The sequence below is a fragment of the Paracoccidioides lutzii genome, assembly GCF_000150705.2.
Source record: "Paracoccidioides lutzii Pb01 unplaced genomic scaffold supercont2.55, whole genome shotgun sequence".
Taxonomy (NCBI): domain Eukaryota; kingdom Fungi; phylum Ascomycota; class Eurotiomycetes; order Onygenales; family Ajellomycetaceae; genus Paracoccidioides; species Paracoccidioides lutzii.
The window spans coordinates 60,168-77,262 of NW_015441001.1; the positions used below are offsets into that span (position 1 = coordinate 60,168).

The window sequence follows — 17,095 nt, forward strand, 5'->3', positions numbered from 1 at the left end:
TAAAATAAAAGCTATAATTTATTTATTTAACTAAATAACTATGATAAAAATATTAAACTGAGAATTAAAATATGAAATAAATAAATAACTAAATACATATTGATAATTAAAAATCAAAGTAAATCAATCTTTTAAATATAGTAGAGTAAATTAATTTTAATCTATATATAAATAGTTATATTGTTAATAATATTTATTATAGTAGATTTTAAAGAAAGAGAAAATTTTTATAATATAAAAGCAGACTGAGTAAAAAATGACTATTAAATAAATATGAAGATTTATATACTATTATTAAATGATATCTGAAAATAAATATAATAAAATAATTTATATTTAAAAAAGAACTGATGTATTATAAGAAAAGAAAAAAAAATTAAAAATTAAAAATTAATATAAAGTTATATCTTAATATCAGTAAATATTCTCTTAATCTTTTTAATTAGTTCATATATTATGAAAGTTCACTTACTGATTGAAGCAAATATTAGCTTTTATGATAATTTGAAGATGTAGATAGTATATTTTTCATTATAAAAAACAATAAAAATTAACTTACTCAGTACTCTGAAAGCATATAAACTAAAATATAAATAAAAAATTATTAAAGTTTTAATACTAATCTCTAATTAGAAATAAAGATTTCTCTAAAAATAAATAGCAAAATCATATATGAACATGATATAAATGATATATAAAAATATGATAAATGTATTAATATATTTGAAGAAGTATAAAAAAAAAAGATAACTAGGTTTAATTAATTACATATAATAATTAAATAATCACCTCATTAGCACTTCAAACTAATATTTTGAAAACTTTAATTTCTTTTATCTTATTATTTTGCTGCTACCTTTAGCTAGATTCCCGCATTATTCTATCATGGGGCAAAACAGTGTTGGCGTGAGTCAATGATCCCTTGATTCGTAACTAATTAGTTATTCAAACCCCAGAGAAGAGAAATAGTTCAGCCTTTTCTGGCTCCGGATCTTCTTTCATTTCCGCTAATTCCAGCTTGCGGCTGACGGTTCCTTCCTGTCCATGTATGCCTAGATACATACCTATATATTATATATTTCCCTCCAATACTATGATATAACACCAACCCGCCGTATGAGCGCAAAAACAAAAATGTCTCCCGACGAGGCCTCCAAGCCTCCTCAGTTGCGTGCAGCGTCCGCTTGTGTTGCGTGCAACATGAAGAAGGTAAACAAATACCGTTCATCTGTGTGAAAATTCCCTCCTTGCAATTGCTGTAGCTGGCATCTATACATCTATGCCTGCGTACTGTCACTAACCCAAGTCCACGCGGGTCTCAATCAGATTCGTTGTGTTTATCCCGAGGGGAATAAAGAGTGCATCAACTGCTCACGAAACCGCTGGGAATGCTCGTGCGTGTCCTATCAAACCTGGACCACAGAGTAGAGGGTCTAGGAATCATGTTGCTGATTTCCTTTAGGCCTCGTGAACGGAAGAGGAAGCGGCGTAAGATTACCAGGGTGGAAGTGAACGAAGGCTGTCCCACAGCGAATGAGGAACATAACACCACTCACGCCATCTCCCCAAAGGTGACTGCCTGGGATTCGAGAATGGCGGGGTGGGTTGCTGGGCGGACTGGCATTGCTACTGGAAATCGTCCATCAGTAGCTCCAGACGTGTCCTCTGGACATGTCGCTGCTACCACCCCCCAGCTTTCCCCACCGACCTCCGCTCTCCGTGAGACGGACAGAGTTCCTCTATATACGAGCGCAACACCCAATTTCTCCCTACCACAGCGACAAGAATCACGTTCGTATGATGAGAGTCCCGGCACCTCCAGCTTCCTCGGACGATCAGAGTATCTAAGTGGCGAAGTCCCCATCAATGAAGACCAGGCAAAGTCATACCCCGCAGTTGCAAGTGAGAGCTTGACGGAGGAAGATATCCGTATTTTAGAACTTCAGCATGCCTTCGACTTGCCCCCACGGGCAGTTAGAGAAGGGTTGATAGATGCGTTCATGAAGCGATGTGCTCCGTGGATGCCCATTGTTGAGCGAAGCTGGCTGGCTGAACGCCAGGGGAACCAGCCGTCATTGCTGCTCCTCCAAGCAGTCTTCCTTGCAGGCAGCAGAGTATCGTCTGCTCCGGCAATTGCTGCGTATGCGTCGCCAAATGAGTTCTACCGTCGGGCGAAGGCTTTGTTCTGGTCGGGCTACGAAAAGAATACAATCACCGTCATAACCGCAGTGTTGGTCTTACACTGGTATAATCCAGAAGGGCCAGAGCATATATCTATTAACACCAGTGGCTTTTGGAACCGCATTGGTGTTGGTCTAGCCTATCAGATTGGACTTCATAAAGAACCACCAGCAGGGCGAGATGCTGCACTTCGTCGAAGGTTGTGGTGGACTTTATTTGTAGTAATTCCCTCATCTCTTTTTTCTTCACAGGGCGTCTAATATATTGTCCAATTTTTTTGGCAAAAATTTTTAAGAATTACTTTCTCCACTGCCTGTTGGAATCTTGCCGCTAACCTGATCATTTTCAGGCAAGAGATTGCTTGATTTCAGCAGGCCATGGACGACCCCGTGCCATAAACCCTGACGACTCCGATGTCAGACTACTCTCGCACGAAGACTTCTACGGGTCGACGGCAGATGGCTCTATGTTTATTTCATACGTAGAATTGGCTTCCTTACTGGGCGATCTAACTCAATGCTGCTGCCGCAAGTATCTTTCGCGCCAAAAACGCCAGTATATCGAGGGAGCGCTCTACCGTTGGACACGAGAGCTGCCGAACCATCTGCATCTCTTCCAGCGTACCAGCTCGCACGATGGCTCCTCTTCGAAGTTGGCGCTGGCGCCGTATAGCTTCGAGGCCCGCCAGTTACACATATTATACTTTATAATTCTTGCCATTCTATTTCGGTCTTCTCCACCTGCAAGCACACCCTCTGCGGCAGCCGTTCTCGCGTCATCCTTCGTTGCAGGAATTTTCGAAGACTTCCTAGCCCGTGATGAAATTCGTTTCCTAGGCCCTATATTCACCTTTTATCTTTTGGCATCGGGAGTAGGACTTTTATCGTGCTATCGATATCCTCATCTATGGGTCAAGGCTGAGTATGATCTCCGTATAATTTACAATTCACAGAGAGAACTCTCTAAAAGATGGCCTTCTGCAATTGGCAGTTTAAACGCTCTGTGGGCCATGAAGGAAGAAGCAAGCAAAGCTCCAAGACACGAGGATTCACAGCCGCTTGGTAGCCTTACTTCAGAGCAGATGACATGTTTCAGCGGCTTTGGTACAGATTTGTGCCGGCTTGGAGAAGCCATATTAAGCCCCCACATACAGGGCCTCTTAGGCCCACGAAGAGCCGATGACAATCAATGCTCAAGAACTGCTTCTGACATGATGACAGCCGGTATTCTAGCGGAGTTGAAAACGCCAATAAGTACTCCTGCAGTTTTGGATGGATATTTACCACTTGCAACTGTCTTAGAACACCCATCCATACATATAGCATCAGGAGGGGATACTGCAGACATCACTGACGATATTCTCTGTGCTCAGTACGAAGGAATTGGCAACTGGCTTCTGAAGGATTGGGATTGGAATAGCGATATTGCCTGGTGACTCAGCGCACTACCTCGCTGCAAGTAATACCCGAAGTTGAAGGTTGCCTTATTAATTCACTGGCCGCGATGTCTCCCCTCTCCATACACCTCTCCTCATTAAGTTTTTTTTTATAACGATGTTATGGGGGTGTTATTATCGGTTCACGGTTTCCGCCCCTGACTACGGCAAGATAGATCGGTATTTCGGTACTTCGGGAATTCCCCTCTCCTCTTGTCTTAGTCTAGTTGGCATTAGTTACCTAGGGAACTTCTGTGTGCCCGCGGTCCAAGATGCGGAGAAGTGTGGGAACCAGACGTCAACTCGGTTAATGCTATTACTCTTTACTGCCACACCTCCCTTAACACGCGCAATGCAACCTCTCTTAAATATACCAATTACGTACCATCCCGTGGATACTCATGCCCTCGCAGTGAACGCTGCCGCCCGCCATCAGTATACGCGTCATAGCCAAAGCCCATAATGTCCGAGATATCAAAGTTCCGCAATCTGTCTCTCACCAGAAATGGTAATGTTTTTGTCATTACTATGCAGAAAGCACCCGAAAACAGACTATGTTCATGGTATTGTCAGGAAATCATCAGGGCGTTTCACACTGTGCAACGCATTCTCGGGCCTGACGCTGAAGGTGCCATAATCACAAGGGGGAACGATGCCAAATTCTGGTGCACGGTATGTCGTCGTCGCAGATATAAACAGTGTTTTATCTCTGTTCTTATTAGATAAATATCGACATGTGTAGGGACTTGAACTCGATGAAGGGGATACCAATCCTTTTGCCAACACTGATGGCTTCTATCCGGTAATCTTGTCCTTACATTAATTTCGTAGTTCCTATATCCTATGAGGAAGCTATTTTCCATTTTATTATATATGATTATTTTTCCCGGGAACCCGTCAATTACACAATTCTTTCCGGTCTAACAACCAACACATCCAGATGCTGCACACAATTCTCGACTTCCCGTATCCCACAATCGCTCTACTCACTGGTCACACTTTCGGAGGTGCCTGCCCTTTCGCCCTGAGCCATGATTACCGAATTATGAATTCTTCCCGTGGCTTCATATCCATGCCGCCTGTGAATCTAGGCCTTCATTTTGACGGCATCGGTTCTCTTCCTCGCCTTAAACTTGCTCCACAAGTTGCCCGCAAAATGTTACTTGAGGCTCACAAGTGGACAGGAAAGGAAGCTCTTGCGGATGGTATTGTTGATGCCATTGCTGATCCGGAACGAATGATGGATGTTGCAATGGAGCTCGCGGAGAAGTGGGCTCCGAAGGCAAAAATGGGGTAAGTCTTTGCTTTTCTTTTCCTTGCCGTTCCTCTTCCTCTTGAGCCTTCTCCTAGACAGGCTAAAATCTTCTTCCTTGTTTCTTTCACATTTTTCTTCTTTTACTTTTCTACCCATGTTTTTCAGTTCAGTTCGAAGAATTGCTGATTGGTTGGGTGGACAAATAGTGTGTATGGTGTTCTACGCACTGAACTTTGGGGGGATGCTATTGAGAAGTTTCAAAGGATCAGCTATGTGCATAGTCGAGAAACGAGTAGGGCAGCTAAGGTCAAGATATGAAAGAGTTAGCTATTACCGTGAACAACGACCATGGGAATTTTGATATTAAAAAGCAGGACTTAAGTTCTCTATCATATATATATATATATATGTATGTATATCAAAGAAAATTGGAAAGTCAACCGTGGCAATATAAATATAGCTATTCTGAAATTCATTCATAGTTGCGAGTAAACCTTTTTCGCCTTCTTATTGGAATCCCATACCTGCACCTCAAATTCCCTGTGATAATCCGCTGGAAAAAATTTGGGGCCAAGCTCCTTTTTCACAACCTTCCCTGTCCCGCTTTTAGGCAGCTCGCCCTCGACCACTCTAAGCAATGTTGGCATCTTATACGCGGCCAGCTTCTTTCTTAGGTCTCTACGCAAAACATCCAGAGTAAAATCTTTCCCTACCCATCCATTTTCCGCACATCTGTACATAGTCTGATCATCTCGCAGGCTGACCACGGCAGCGACTCGCTGGCCGAATTCATCGTCAGCAACACCAACAACCATCACCTCGGAAACATACGGGAGGCCGAGAATCTCGCGCTCAATATCCAGTGCGGAAATTTTGTAGCCGCCAGATTTGAGGATATCGAGAGAGGCGCGGCCGAGGATGAAGTAATAGTTTCCTTCACGACGAGCCACGTCTCCGGTTTTGAAGAACCCGTCTGCATCGTGGGCTTCAACAGTAGCGACTTCGTCGTAAAGGTACCTGTTCAAGTGCCGTGGCTTGATTAGATCCTACATTGATATACTCACCTGAATATCCAGGTCGTAAAAACGCCACTGCATAGGGACATGAGGTTCGTACTTTGAAAACATGTACGGCCCCTTTATTAACACTTCTCCCTCTTCTCCATCGGAAAGTTTCACGGTAGTTCCAGGAAACACCGACCCCACACTTCCAGGAGGAACAGGATCGGATTCGACAGAAGGGGTAAACACCGGACCAATTTCAGAAGCGCCATATCTTGACAAAATGGTCCTGCCACCGAGTATCTTTGACCAAAATTGCTGAACGGGAGTTGGGAGTGCAGACGTTCCACAAAGCATTGCGCGGAATTGCCGCGCACCTGCAATATACTGGTATACCTCGTGAGGTGGTAGAGGGGCAATGGTTCGTTCAAAATATCGCATCATTCTCATGTAGATAGTTGGTACTCCAGAGAATATATGCAAGCCGCCTTTCTTCCAGCGCTCCCACATCCAAACCACGTCGAAACTGCCACTCCTAAATTCAACGCAGGCACCCGAGTAGATGTAAGGGAGGAAGTTAATACCAATTCCAGTTGCATGGTGGACTGGGAGAACATGCAGAATCACATCTTTCTCGGTGACGCCAAAATGGTCAGAAACTGCTGCCGAGGTATCATGTAGATATGCTCTCCTCATCACAGCACCTTTTGGAGGCCCCGTTGTTCCCGAGGTGAAAATAACCACCCCAGGCCCATTGTCGTCAAGATACTTATCAGACGAAAGAACGATATCACCTTGCGGCAATGGACATGTCATAAAGTGTCTCGCAATATGAACGCAGCCAATATTTTCCGACGTGGTCTTTTCAAGATGAGCGGCTAGAAGGTCTGCCAACTTCCCCCCGTCGGAAGAAGATAGAATGGCGGCGCATTTAGCTTTGAGCACAAAATAAGATGCTTCTTTGACTGGGAGTAGAACGGCTGTAGATATTTCAGTCAGTCCGGGATTCTCACTTGCTTGGTCAAAATATAACTAGTTGATTAACTATGTGCTCACTTATCGGCACTACCACAGCTCCGAGAGCACATATCGCAACAAAGCCCACAGCATACTCGTACCCGCCAGCGGCGATGAGAGCAATGTATGTATTTTCACAACGTCTCAATGACCACTGGGTTTCTGGTGACAGGCTCAACCGAAGAGCATTCCGAACTGCAAGAACGTCACTGAGGAATTCTATATATGATTTTTCGATTTGGAGATTAACATCCCTTATAGCAATTCGCTGCGATTTACGATGCGCATGTCGAAGCAATTTCGAGAAGAACGGAGAAAGGGGTAGGACATGGTCCCCGGTATGTGAGGGAACAATATCCGTCCGGTCGAATCCCATGGTGTAATTGTGTACATACATAGGAAATATATATAGCAGGGCATATATATATATACTCGTAAACTTTGCGACTTGCCCAAGCATCCGGGTTATTCGACCAATGCAAAAATGCCTCACAAAATATGCGCTGTGCCTGTCGAAAAATAGCATCCACTTAGGTATAAACCTTTCGCCCATTTGGAATTCCGGCAAGCACCTTTATTGGCTGCCGGCATTATTGCAATTGAAATAGACAGATGGTATGTGGGGAGTGAGAATGAAGAGTCCCGAGCACTGGGATTTCGGCATTAACTAACTAGTTAGCTAAACATTTGGCGTTGTTAAGATTGAGATGGAAGAGTGCAGAGAAATTTTCAATGAGCAGATGATAGGCGTTTGTGTGTAGTTAGGTTATGCAAGACAATAGAAAGCGGCAGATTAAAAGCACTTATAACCATCAGCGAAGCTTCAAAAGAGGTAGTGGTCATGCAATTTCCAACACGGAGCTGCTGAGATGAGGATTTTCGGCAAAACTTGAGTTAACGAAAACTTCTAGTTGAGCTCGGTTCTTACGGGCGGGCGGACGGCCGAAACAGCAGGGGTTTCAGGGAATTCGCCGACAGTTATCCAAGGACTATTTAGCTAGCCAATGAGATTGGAGTCAAATGAACTGACTACAGTTTCTTCTTCATTTTCCAAAAACGCCTCAAAACTGACTATTATTAGATATTTGATATTTTTTTCTTTCATTCTTCTGGATTTCAGAAATATTATCTGATCCAAATATATCTCAACATTGATTATCATATGTGATTTTTGCCGGCATAAGTTATATATAGTGTTATATAAAGAAAAATAGGAGGTAAAATCAGATAATTTATAAGTTATAAAAAACCAGGTAAAATCTACAGAGATTTAATAAAGATTAGATTATCAATTTAGTGATTTCTTTTTTCAAGGACATAAAATTTAACATTATTCTCGTTTGGTAAAAAGTGATAATTTAGTTATATAATTTATAAATTAAGATGATTTGCTGAAGAGAAAACACTTCACATCAACTCTTAGTTGCTAAACTATGGAGCTAGGATCCCAAAGGGGACTAGCGCAGCTACAATGGGAGAGTGGACGCTCTCAAACAACATCATTTGTCATCCGCATCATCCCCATCAACAGGCGTTATTTATTTGATGTTGATTTTTTTGCTACACCTCTTCTCCCAGCATTTTGGCCCCGCTGAGCCGAAAGCCAGTGAGTCTCCACCACTGAAAAACTCACACCACTAAATGAAGAAAAAGATACTGATGCTTCTCAGAAGACAGTAATGTATTGACAATACCAAGGATCTTGTTTGTGTTCATTCTCACTCAGTAGCAAATTCTCTTGCATATTTTTCCTGTTCTTTCTTTGACTTGATCTTTTTATCATCTCAATTTTAAATTATTTGAAACTACTACTCATTTCCCTAAATGTTGCGGGGCACACCTTCTCCATGCCGTCCCTATTTAATTCACCCACCCTGGTGTTTTCGGCCGCCATCCTTCTCCGCGTGATCCTTCTCTTCTACGGTCTCTACCAGGATGCCCATTCCCCGGTCAAATACACAGATATCGACTACTTCGTTTTCACCGATGCTGCCAAGTTCGTCTCGCACGGACGGTCCCCCTATGAACGAGCCACATACCGCTATACTCCGTTGCTGGCGTGGCTTCTTGTGCCCACCGCCTGGTTTGGTGGATTCGGGTTTTCGTTAGGCAAAGTCCTTTTTGCACTTGCCGACATCGCAGCGGGTTGGTTGATTGTGCGCGTCCTCTTCCAGCAGCGGTATCTTCATATGGACATACCCCGTGCGCTCAAGTACACCAGTATCTGGTTGCTTAATCCCATGGTTGCCACGATTAGCACGAGGGGTAGCTCAGAGAGCCTGTTGGGTGTTATGGTTATTGCGCTTGTATGGGCTGTCATGGAAAAGAGGATTGGGCTCGCTGGCGCTCTCCTGGGCTTTGGGGTACACTTTAAGATCTACCCCTTCATCTACGCCCCGTCAATCATATGGTTGTTGGGCGATGACAAATGGCATAAAGAGGACGCATCAAAGCTTTCGTTTCTCTCCATTATAAATTGCCTGCGGTCCTTTGTCAATCCATCGCAAATCCTTCTTACGTTCACCTCGCTGGCCGTCTTTTCAGTTCTCAATATCACCATGTATTTAATATATGGCCACCCATTTATTCAACATACCTACCTGCATCATGTCACCCGTGTCGACCATCGTCATAATTTCTCCCCGTATAACATTCTCCTGTACCTCTCTTCCTCAGCAACCGAGCAAGACGCATCGCTAGGGAGCAACTTGGAGTCATTGGCGTTTATCCCCCAGCTTTCTCTCTCAGCCGTGCTGATCCCGCTTGTTCTGGCAAAGAAAGACCTGGCGGGGACTATGCTTGCGCAGACATTTGCATTTGTCACGTTCAATAAAGTATGCACGAGTCAGGTTAGTACCAGGCTCTTTTGTTTCACTTGAAAAAAAATGTGCAGAAATATCTAATGTTACCACAGTATTTCCTCTGGTACATGATATTCCTCCCTCTCTACCTACCCTATTCCTCCTTCATCAAGCAGCCCTTTATTGGCACCACTGCACTCTCCCTCTGGGTTGCTGGTCAAGCCCTCTGGCTGCACCAAGGGTTACACCTTGAATTTCTAGGTATCTCTACTTTTACTCCCGGTCTCTTTCTCGCATCTCTCACCTTCTTCGCGGTTAATGTTTGGATTTTGGGCATTATTGTCGCTGATGTGGGTCGTTGTTCGGCGATTCATGCGACTTTAGCAGCGGACAAAAAGGTCCGGAAGTGATTGGCATGCTTGGCTCCTTAAAAAGTTTCGTACATGTAATGGAGGAAGGTAGATGATACTGAAGGGGGCCTAGGAATTCGAGCGGACTGCTCTTTGAAATTGGGTCGTACGAATTTATGAGTTGCGAAATCACGCGAAGTGGACCTAACCCTGAATTCAGCGTTTGCCTTCAAAGATTTTACTAGATTTTACGAAGATCCAACTCCAATAGACATGAGCGGAATTAATATTAAGTATACACGGGGCATTTCTATTCCCTTGACTACCATAAACACAAGATGGCCCTTTTGGGAAATAGCAACCCCTACCCCACACTTGAGAGTGAAAAATTAAATCTTGAATGATGATTTAACACCATGGCTTAAGAAACATCATAACTCCATTCAACAGGTCATATGATATGTATCTGGCAAAGAAGAATTGAAACGCTATGACAAGCTTTAAATGGAAATGAGTAGGGTAAGTAGGGAAAAAAACTCAATTACACTTGGAGGGATAAACAAGAATAAATTGTTGGAAATGAGAGCAGATTTGCGTGTCACAGCTTGGACTTGTCAGCAATAATCTTATATGAGCTTGCCTTTATACTCAGTGGTCGGGTTCGCGGATATATTCTCGTCCCGGTTTGTGCGTTAATTCCGTATTGTGGCAGTATTCCATCGTCGAGAAGTTCATACTCTGCGTTCGGTCGTGCCTCATGTAGTGCTGCGAGGATGTTTTCACTCCACAGTCCAATGCAATTGTTGCCCACAAGCTGAAAGTATGGGTTGAGAAGTCCACAAGCGGAGTCGAGATCGATGAATCTAATACGCATATGGTTGAGGGAAACATACGCATCCAACGACCTGACCGCAGCAATAATAAGACTCTCGAATGAATTGATGAAATTCATATTGGTAATGCCAGACAGGTCATTGAGCATTGGAGAGCCATCATCATGAGTCCGTTGTTCGCGGCAGCACGACTTCACCACAAGGTCAATCGATTTTAGCCTCGAATTTGTGGGATTTTTAAACATTGCTGTCCGCGCATGGATGAATAATCCAGCACAGACTTTGCCTGTAAAGGTCAAGGATTCCAGTTGGGGTGCAATTGCCCCCAACAATAAGCACAGATGTGGTTCAGTGTAAATGGTACCAAACCAGCGTGAATGCGAGCTTGATTTGTTGCAGAATCCTTCTAAACTAATGTCTAGTCGAGTAATGGTTCTAGGGAAGTTGGAGAGGGCTTTGGATATCGTCACATGCGCCTCTAATTTTCGTTTGGCATAGGAACAATCCCATTCGCGAAGATTGGGTAATGCTTTGGCCAGGTTACACCAGTGTTGGTAGTCCCTCATAATATTCCATGCGCCTCTCATCACAAACGTTTGAATGTTGGGGAGCTCCTCCAGACTCTCTTCCCCGGATTGACCCCACGGGTCATTGTCGAAATGCCTGATCATGGGGGGTTTCTTGCAGTGGCCGCCTTCGAGCGTTAGGATGCGTGCGTGGGGGAAAAAGTAGGCAACGTGGCAGAATATCTGTTGCAACGTGGCATTGCGACTGGCGAATCTGAAGCTGGCATTACTAGTGGAGCCGTTATTTGATGTGCTTTCGAAAGTAGCCACCGTGGCTTGAAGGACTGCCGCGACGTTTGCCAAATGAGAGCCTTCATTTCCATTGTGAGGGCGGTAGAAGTGCCTTACGCGGCCCTTTGGCATCCTGTCGCCCCATACTGGAACCCAAATTTCAATGTGACGGACATAGGAAGATAGCTGTGTGTGTGACAAAAACCACTCAGCACATTCAAGCAGCCCATCGGTGGTACCCTTGACCTGAACTATGACAAAAAGGAAACAGGGTAAGCATCAGGATAGTAAGAGGAAATAATAAAAGTAATAATTAAGGAGAGTTGATACCTACTATGTCGATAGATTCTCTCCTGGACCAAAGGTCGCCAAAGAGAGCAAACAAGAGCTAGGTCCGAGAGTGCCTTTCGGCGGGGATGCCGTAGGGCTTTGCTCCAACTATTTGGGGTGGATTTGGTGGGAGATAGGGAAGCAAGAGTGGAGCCTCGGACGCCAAAAAGATGGTCTAGAATCGCTTCATGTATCTCTATTGGAAGGTTTTTGAACAGCATGCGGGACGGTAGGTTGGAATTCTGCATCTCTACGTCAAACGTTTCCAGTTCGTGGGAAGGGAGTGTATGCGAAAAATCCAGCGAAAGTTGAAGCGACTGATTAAGTTCCTGCTGGGACTGGAGTTGCAGTAGCTGCTCCTGTTGAAGGTGGTGGTGATGTGGATGAGGTTCTTTGTGGCCGAAATCCTGTTGCTCAAAGAGGCTACTATGTGCAGATTTTGGGCAGGAAATAGAAGGAGAGGATGGAAGGGTGATCTGGTCGACGGGGAGCAGAGGAAGCGGTGTCATAGTAGATAACATGGTGTCCATGGAAGGAGACGAGACAGCAATGGTTGAATGAGAGAGATATTTTCGGGTGACACGCGCGATAAATAGACAAGCCGCCGAAAAGAGGGGGGGGAAAACAGATGAGGCCCGAAAACAACAGCCAGGCTGTTCTTCCTTAAAACTGGGGGGTACAAGGGAAATGCCAAATTAGCAACCGAAGAACAAGAGTCAATCAAATGTAAGGTGCCAATGGGAAATTAATGAAGGACACATCCATCTTGAAGGATTGCAACGTGAAGAACGTGAAGGAGGGACGAAGAGGAGGGGGTTTTCCCACTGTTCCCGCTTCAACACCAGACGGTAAATTTCGAGGAAGGATGAATATGAGGTGTGATGAGAGCAACGACTGTTGAAAAGTGAGTTCATTGACACGGGAACAAGAAGAGGGGCCAACTGAAAAGGTCGGGAAAAGATCCAGTACTGGACACGAGGCCAAAGGGAGAAATAAGTGAGGAGCGAGAGTGGAAAAAAGAAGACCAGAGGGAAATGGATGAGCTGGGCCCTTGCTACTGGCAAAGCTGATGTTGAGGATGTTTGAGGGCCAAAGCGAATGTTTGTTAAATCGCAGTAGGCAGAAAATATTGAAGTAGAGGAGGTATCAGTACAAAGATCCGGGGTGAAAACAGGGAAATATCCGGTATTGGTACAAGGGCTTGGCGGCCAAGGGGGATCAGATAAGGCTGAGGCACATGGCTTTGTCAGATGTTAGGGGTCAGGTGACGCCTATGTGATATGCGGGAATGGTTGATTCCTATTAGTAACTTAGTGCTGGGCATGACCGCCCGGTAGCCGCACCACCTCACGTGATGTACGCGTATATCAGTTAGCTGGCCAGTCCTCCCACCAATGGAAAGACCAACCATCTCACAGGTTATGGCCCAGATAGCAGTTTTTTAAGCAAAACAAGACATTTTAATTAGAATATGCTGCAACCAACATGACATTGAATGACTTCAACTAGATTTCCTTTAAAAATGCTCTTTTTACACTAAAAATCAGAAAATTTCAAAGGAATACTATTTATTATAAGAAAATAATTACATTCATAAAGAAATCAAAATAAAAATATCAATTTTATAAAAAAAGACTCTTTTGCAATAAAATCATAAGATTTTATAGGAATATTGTCTGATTGCAAGAAGTGATTGCATTTTTTAAAGAATTAGCACTTACATTATATCTATTATAAGTAACTTTTAATTATTATTTATATATAAATTAGAATGAAAATTATTTTTTATATTTTTAATTAATATCTCAAGACTCATTCTCCTCTGTGTATAAAAAAGAGCACAATCAAATGTCAAAGTCTAGCTCAGCAGATAAGAGAGAAACTAAATATGTATTGATAGAGAAAGTAATGAAAAAAATCAATTTCAATCATAATCTGAGAAAAAAACTCACATATTATGAATCAAATGATAAGACTTCATCTCTTATATCTATTTCTATTTTCATATCTATTTCTAATGCAAGTGATATGATCATTATGACTGTAGTTGATTCACTTGTATTTTATCATCAAATGATAACTATACAGTAGAATATTTAAATTAATGAAATTATCTCTATGTATACTTTAAAATAAAAGATATACAAATATCAAAAGAAAGTATAAAGTTCAATAGATTTAAAGATCATGATGATATTTGATGAAATCAACTATCAAACATGAAGAATTGATATTCTTACAGATACAGAGATTATTGATGATATAGATATCTTGATAAAAAATCAGTATAAATTATCTCAAAATATCAATATATTGAAAAAAAAATATTAAACAGTATGTATAAAGATTTTATATTATCAAATGCTTCAATTCTTGTTAGAACCTGTATAGATAATAATTGAAAAGTTGAAATTAGATAATGCAGCTACTCTATGACAGAGAATTAGCACTAAATATACAGTCTTCTTAGTAGAAGAATGAATAAATGTAACGAAGAAGCTTTCTATTTTATATATTAAAGATAATGACTATATTATCTATCAGAGGATATTTTACTATCTAGTTGCATATCATAAAAGTTAATCAAAAATACAGATGATTTCTATCATGATCTTTTTCTCAACAGAGTATAAAATCATTATATAGTTTTTGTAAAAACTCATCTGAATGATTTTTATATAACAGATAAAGATTCAATTATTAATATAGATATTAATGATCTGATAAAGTAATTGATCAATTATATAAACAAGATAAAGAAAATTAATTATTTAAAAGCTTTTAAAATAAATGTTATTACTATGAGTAATGATAATAAGCAGTTCAATATATTATCTTCTGTTTCAAAGTGCAATATCTGCAACTGAACAAAGAATATAAACAAGATTTGTTAACATCTACACTCAGAATTAGTGACTGATTAATAGAAAAAAAATAAATAAAAATAAAATTATTAAAAATACTAATAAGAATAGTGATAAATAAAAATCAAACAATAATAGAAAGAAGAATAAAAATAATAATAAAAATAAAAATAATAACTTTAGTAATATAATATTAGATCTTCTAGTCTTTTAATCTAGTGTTAATTTTGTAATTACTTTATCTGTTTTATCTAAATTATCATCAAAGTCTTAATAATATTTTAACACTAATGTCAATTTTCACATGATTGATGAAAGATATTTGATGACACATTCAAAGTCATTCAAGAAGAATCTTATAGTGATTATGACTGATGAAAATTAAAGATAGATTAAAAAGATAAAGAATATTCATCTACAATCAAAAAAGAAAATATTATAATTTAAGGCATACATTAAATTTTAAATCTTACTGTCAATCTGTTGTCATTCATAAAGCTAAAAGATCAAGACTTTAGATTTAAACTATTCTCAATCACTTTGTTATATTTTATCATTTATACTTTGAATAATATTATATTTATCATGATTTGTATATCACAAAGCTTCATCTATAAGATTATTGAATGAGACTTAAAAAATAATGTCTATCATATGTTCAAAGTGATCAATTATATCATTTAATTTCATGATTATAAAGATGCAATAATGACAGTTAATGAATTTAATGTTCAATTTAATAAATTAATTATATTTTCATAAAGAAAATAACAATGAATAGAATTAGTCTTTAGACACAGCAATGTTCAAATATTTTGTATATAGCATGTTACAGTTAGATTTTAGAATAGAATAGGTAGCTTTGATTACACAGAGACATCTCACCTGTTGGTGCATGGGGGGGTGATGGGCATAACCACCCAGTAGCCACACCACCTCACGTGATGTACACATATATCAGTTAGCTGGCCAGTTCTCACAATGGGAAACCAACCATCCCACATTAAATACGCCTATATCACGTGCGGTGGGGCGCTAACATAGCTGCTTGAAAACAAGTACTTTTTAAACATAGAGATAATATTATGATGTAACTGTTTATAATATTAATTAAGATTAATCTACTTCATTTTGAAAGACTCTGCTTTGAGAGATTAAAATTGTTATGATTTAAAATAAATTTAATCACGTTGAATTAATTTAATTAATTAATATCTATAATAAAAAATCTCTACAAGAAAATAATATTAGCTGAACAGTAAATAAAGTTCTTAATCTATTCAGTAAACAAAAGTTCAATTATAAGTGAAGATTTCAATACTTATTATTCATGATAAAATAATGATTACACTCAGTATATAAGAGTAGGTAAATTAATAAATTAATTGATTTCAAAAGAATTTAAACTAATTAATAAATTTAATAAAAAAATATACTATAAATAAAATCTTTTAAAAAAATTAATAAAAAATCTAATGTTTTTATTCAAAGAACTATATGAGAAAAAAAACTTAAGTTAATTTATTAATTCAAAAAAAGCTTTAAAATCAAATTGTAAAATAATTCAATTTAATATATAATTAAATAATCAAGATATAATTTAAAATTTATTATTATTTAATCAATATAATTTTAAAAAAATTTAATTAAAAAAAGTTATTAATCATATAAAAGTTTTGAGAGAAAAAAAATTTAAAAAAGCTTTTATAAAATATTAGTACTGAATTATCTAAATTTATATTAAAAAATAAAATAATATTAATAACTGATATTATACTATTAAATATCAAAAATATTATATATAAAAAGTATAAATTAAAATACTTTAAATTTTAATAATCTAATACTATAACTAATAAAAATAAATAGTTGACTAGAGTTAAAAAAGATTGAAAAATATATTTTGTATCTTTAAATATATATAAAAATATCAAAAATAACTACTTTTCTAATATAAAAAAAATAAAAACTAAATACTATAATAACTTTCTTAAAAATATAAAAAATAAAAATATTTTTAAAGCTTTTAACTATGCTAAATTTAGAAAAATAGTTAATTTTTCTATATTAAAATATGAATATCAAAATTAAGAATATACTACTAATATTTTTTAAGAAAAATATTATATATTCATAAGAGTTTTATTTTTAAAATCAATAGAATCCGAGAAATATATTTCTATAAATGAGTATTATGATGATAAAATAAAGTAATAGTAATTTGATCTAGA

At 39.2% G+C, this 17,095-nt stretch overlaps 5 protein-coding genes across 5 annotated transcripts; 3 read left to right on the plus strand and 2 right to left on the minus strand.

Moving 5' to 3' along the window:
- Positions 1–1,442: 1,442 nt before the first annotated feature.
- Positions 1,443–3,616, plus strand: PAAG_08946 (fungal specific transcription factor domain-containing protein; the record flags this gene model as incomplete). The annotated part of the gene is made up of 2 exons (XM_002789099.2): positions 1,443–2,402; positions 2,531–3,616. 2 exons carry the CDS (start codon positions 1,443–1,445, stop codon positions 3,614–3,616), a joined length of 2,046 nt encoding a protein of 681 aa, XP_002789145.2.
- Positions 3,617–4,078: 462 nt separating this feature from the next.
- Positions 4,079–5,189, plus strand: PAAG_08947 (hypothetical protein; the record flags this gene model as incomplete). The annotated part of the gene is made up of 4 exons (XM_002789100.1): positions 4,079–4,288; positions 4,359–4,418; positions 4,557–4,909; positions 5,078–5,189. 4 exons carry the CDS (start codon positions 4,079–4,081, stop codon positions 5,187–5,189), a joined length of 735 nt encoding a protein of 244 aa, XP_002789146.1.
- Positions 5,190–5,347: 158 nt separating this feature from the next.
- Positions 5,348–7,265, minus strand: PAAG_08948 (acyl-activating enzyme; the record flags this gene model as incomplete). The annotated part of the gene is made up of 3 exons (XM_015846677.1): positions 5,348–5,888; positions 5,988–6,852; positions 6,929–7,265. The coding sequence occupies 3 exons, from the start codon at positions 7,263–7,265 to the stop codon at positions 5,348–5,350; spliced, it is 1,743 nt and encodes a 580-aa protein (XP_015701598.1).
- A 1,471-nt stretch (positions 7,266–8,736) lies between these two features.
- PAAG_08949 (GPI mannosyltransferase) lies at positions 8,737–10,100 on the plus strand (the record flags this gene model as incomplete). The annotated part of the gene is made up of 2 exons (XM_002789102.2): positions 8,737–9,738; positions 9,804–10,100. 2 exons carry the CDS (start codon positions 8,737–8,739, stop codon positions 10,098–10,100), a joined length of 1,299 nt encoding a protein of 432 aa, XP_002789148.2.
- Positions 10,101–10,638: 538 nt separating this feature from the next.
- Positions 10,639–12,521, minus strand: PAAG_08950 (hypothetical protein; the record flags this gene model as incomplete). The annotated part of the gene is made up of 2 exons (XM_002789103.2): positions 10,639–11,921; positions 12,005–12,521. The coding sequence occupies 2 exons, from the start codon at positions 12,519–12,521 to the stop codon at positions 10,639–10,641; spliced, it is 1,800 nt and encodes a 599-aa protein (XP_002789149.1).
- Between the last annotated feature and the right edge of the window lie 4,574 nt (positions 12,522–17,095).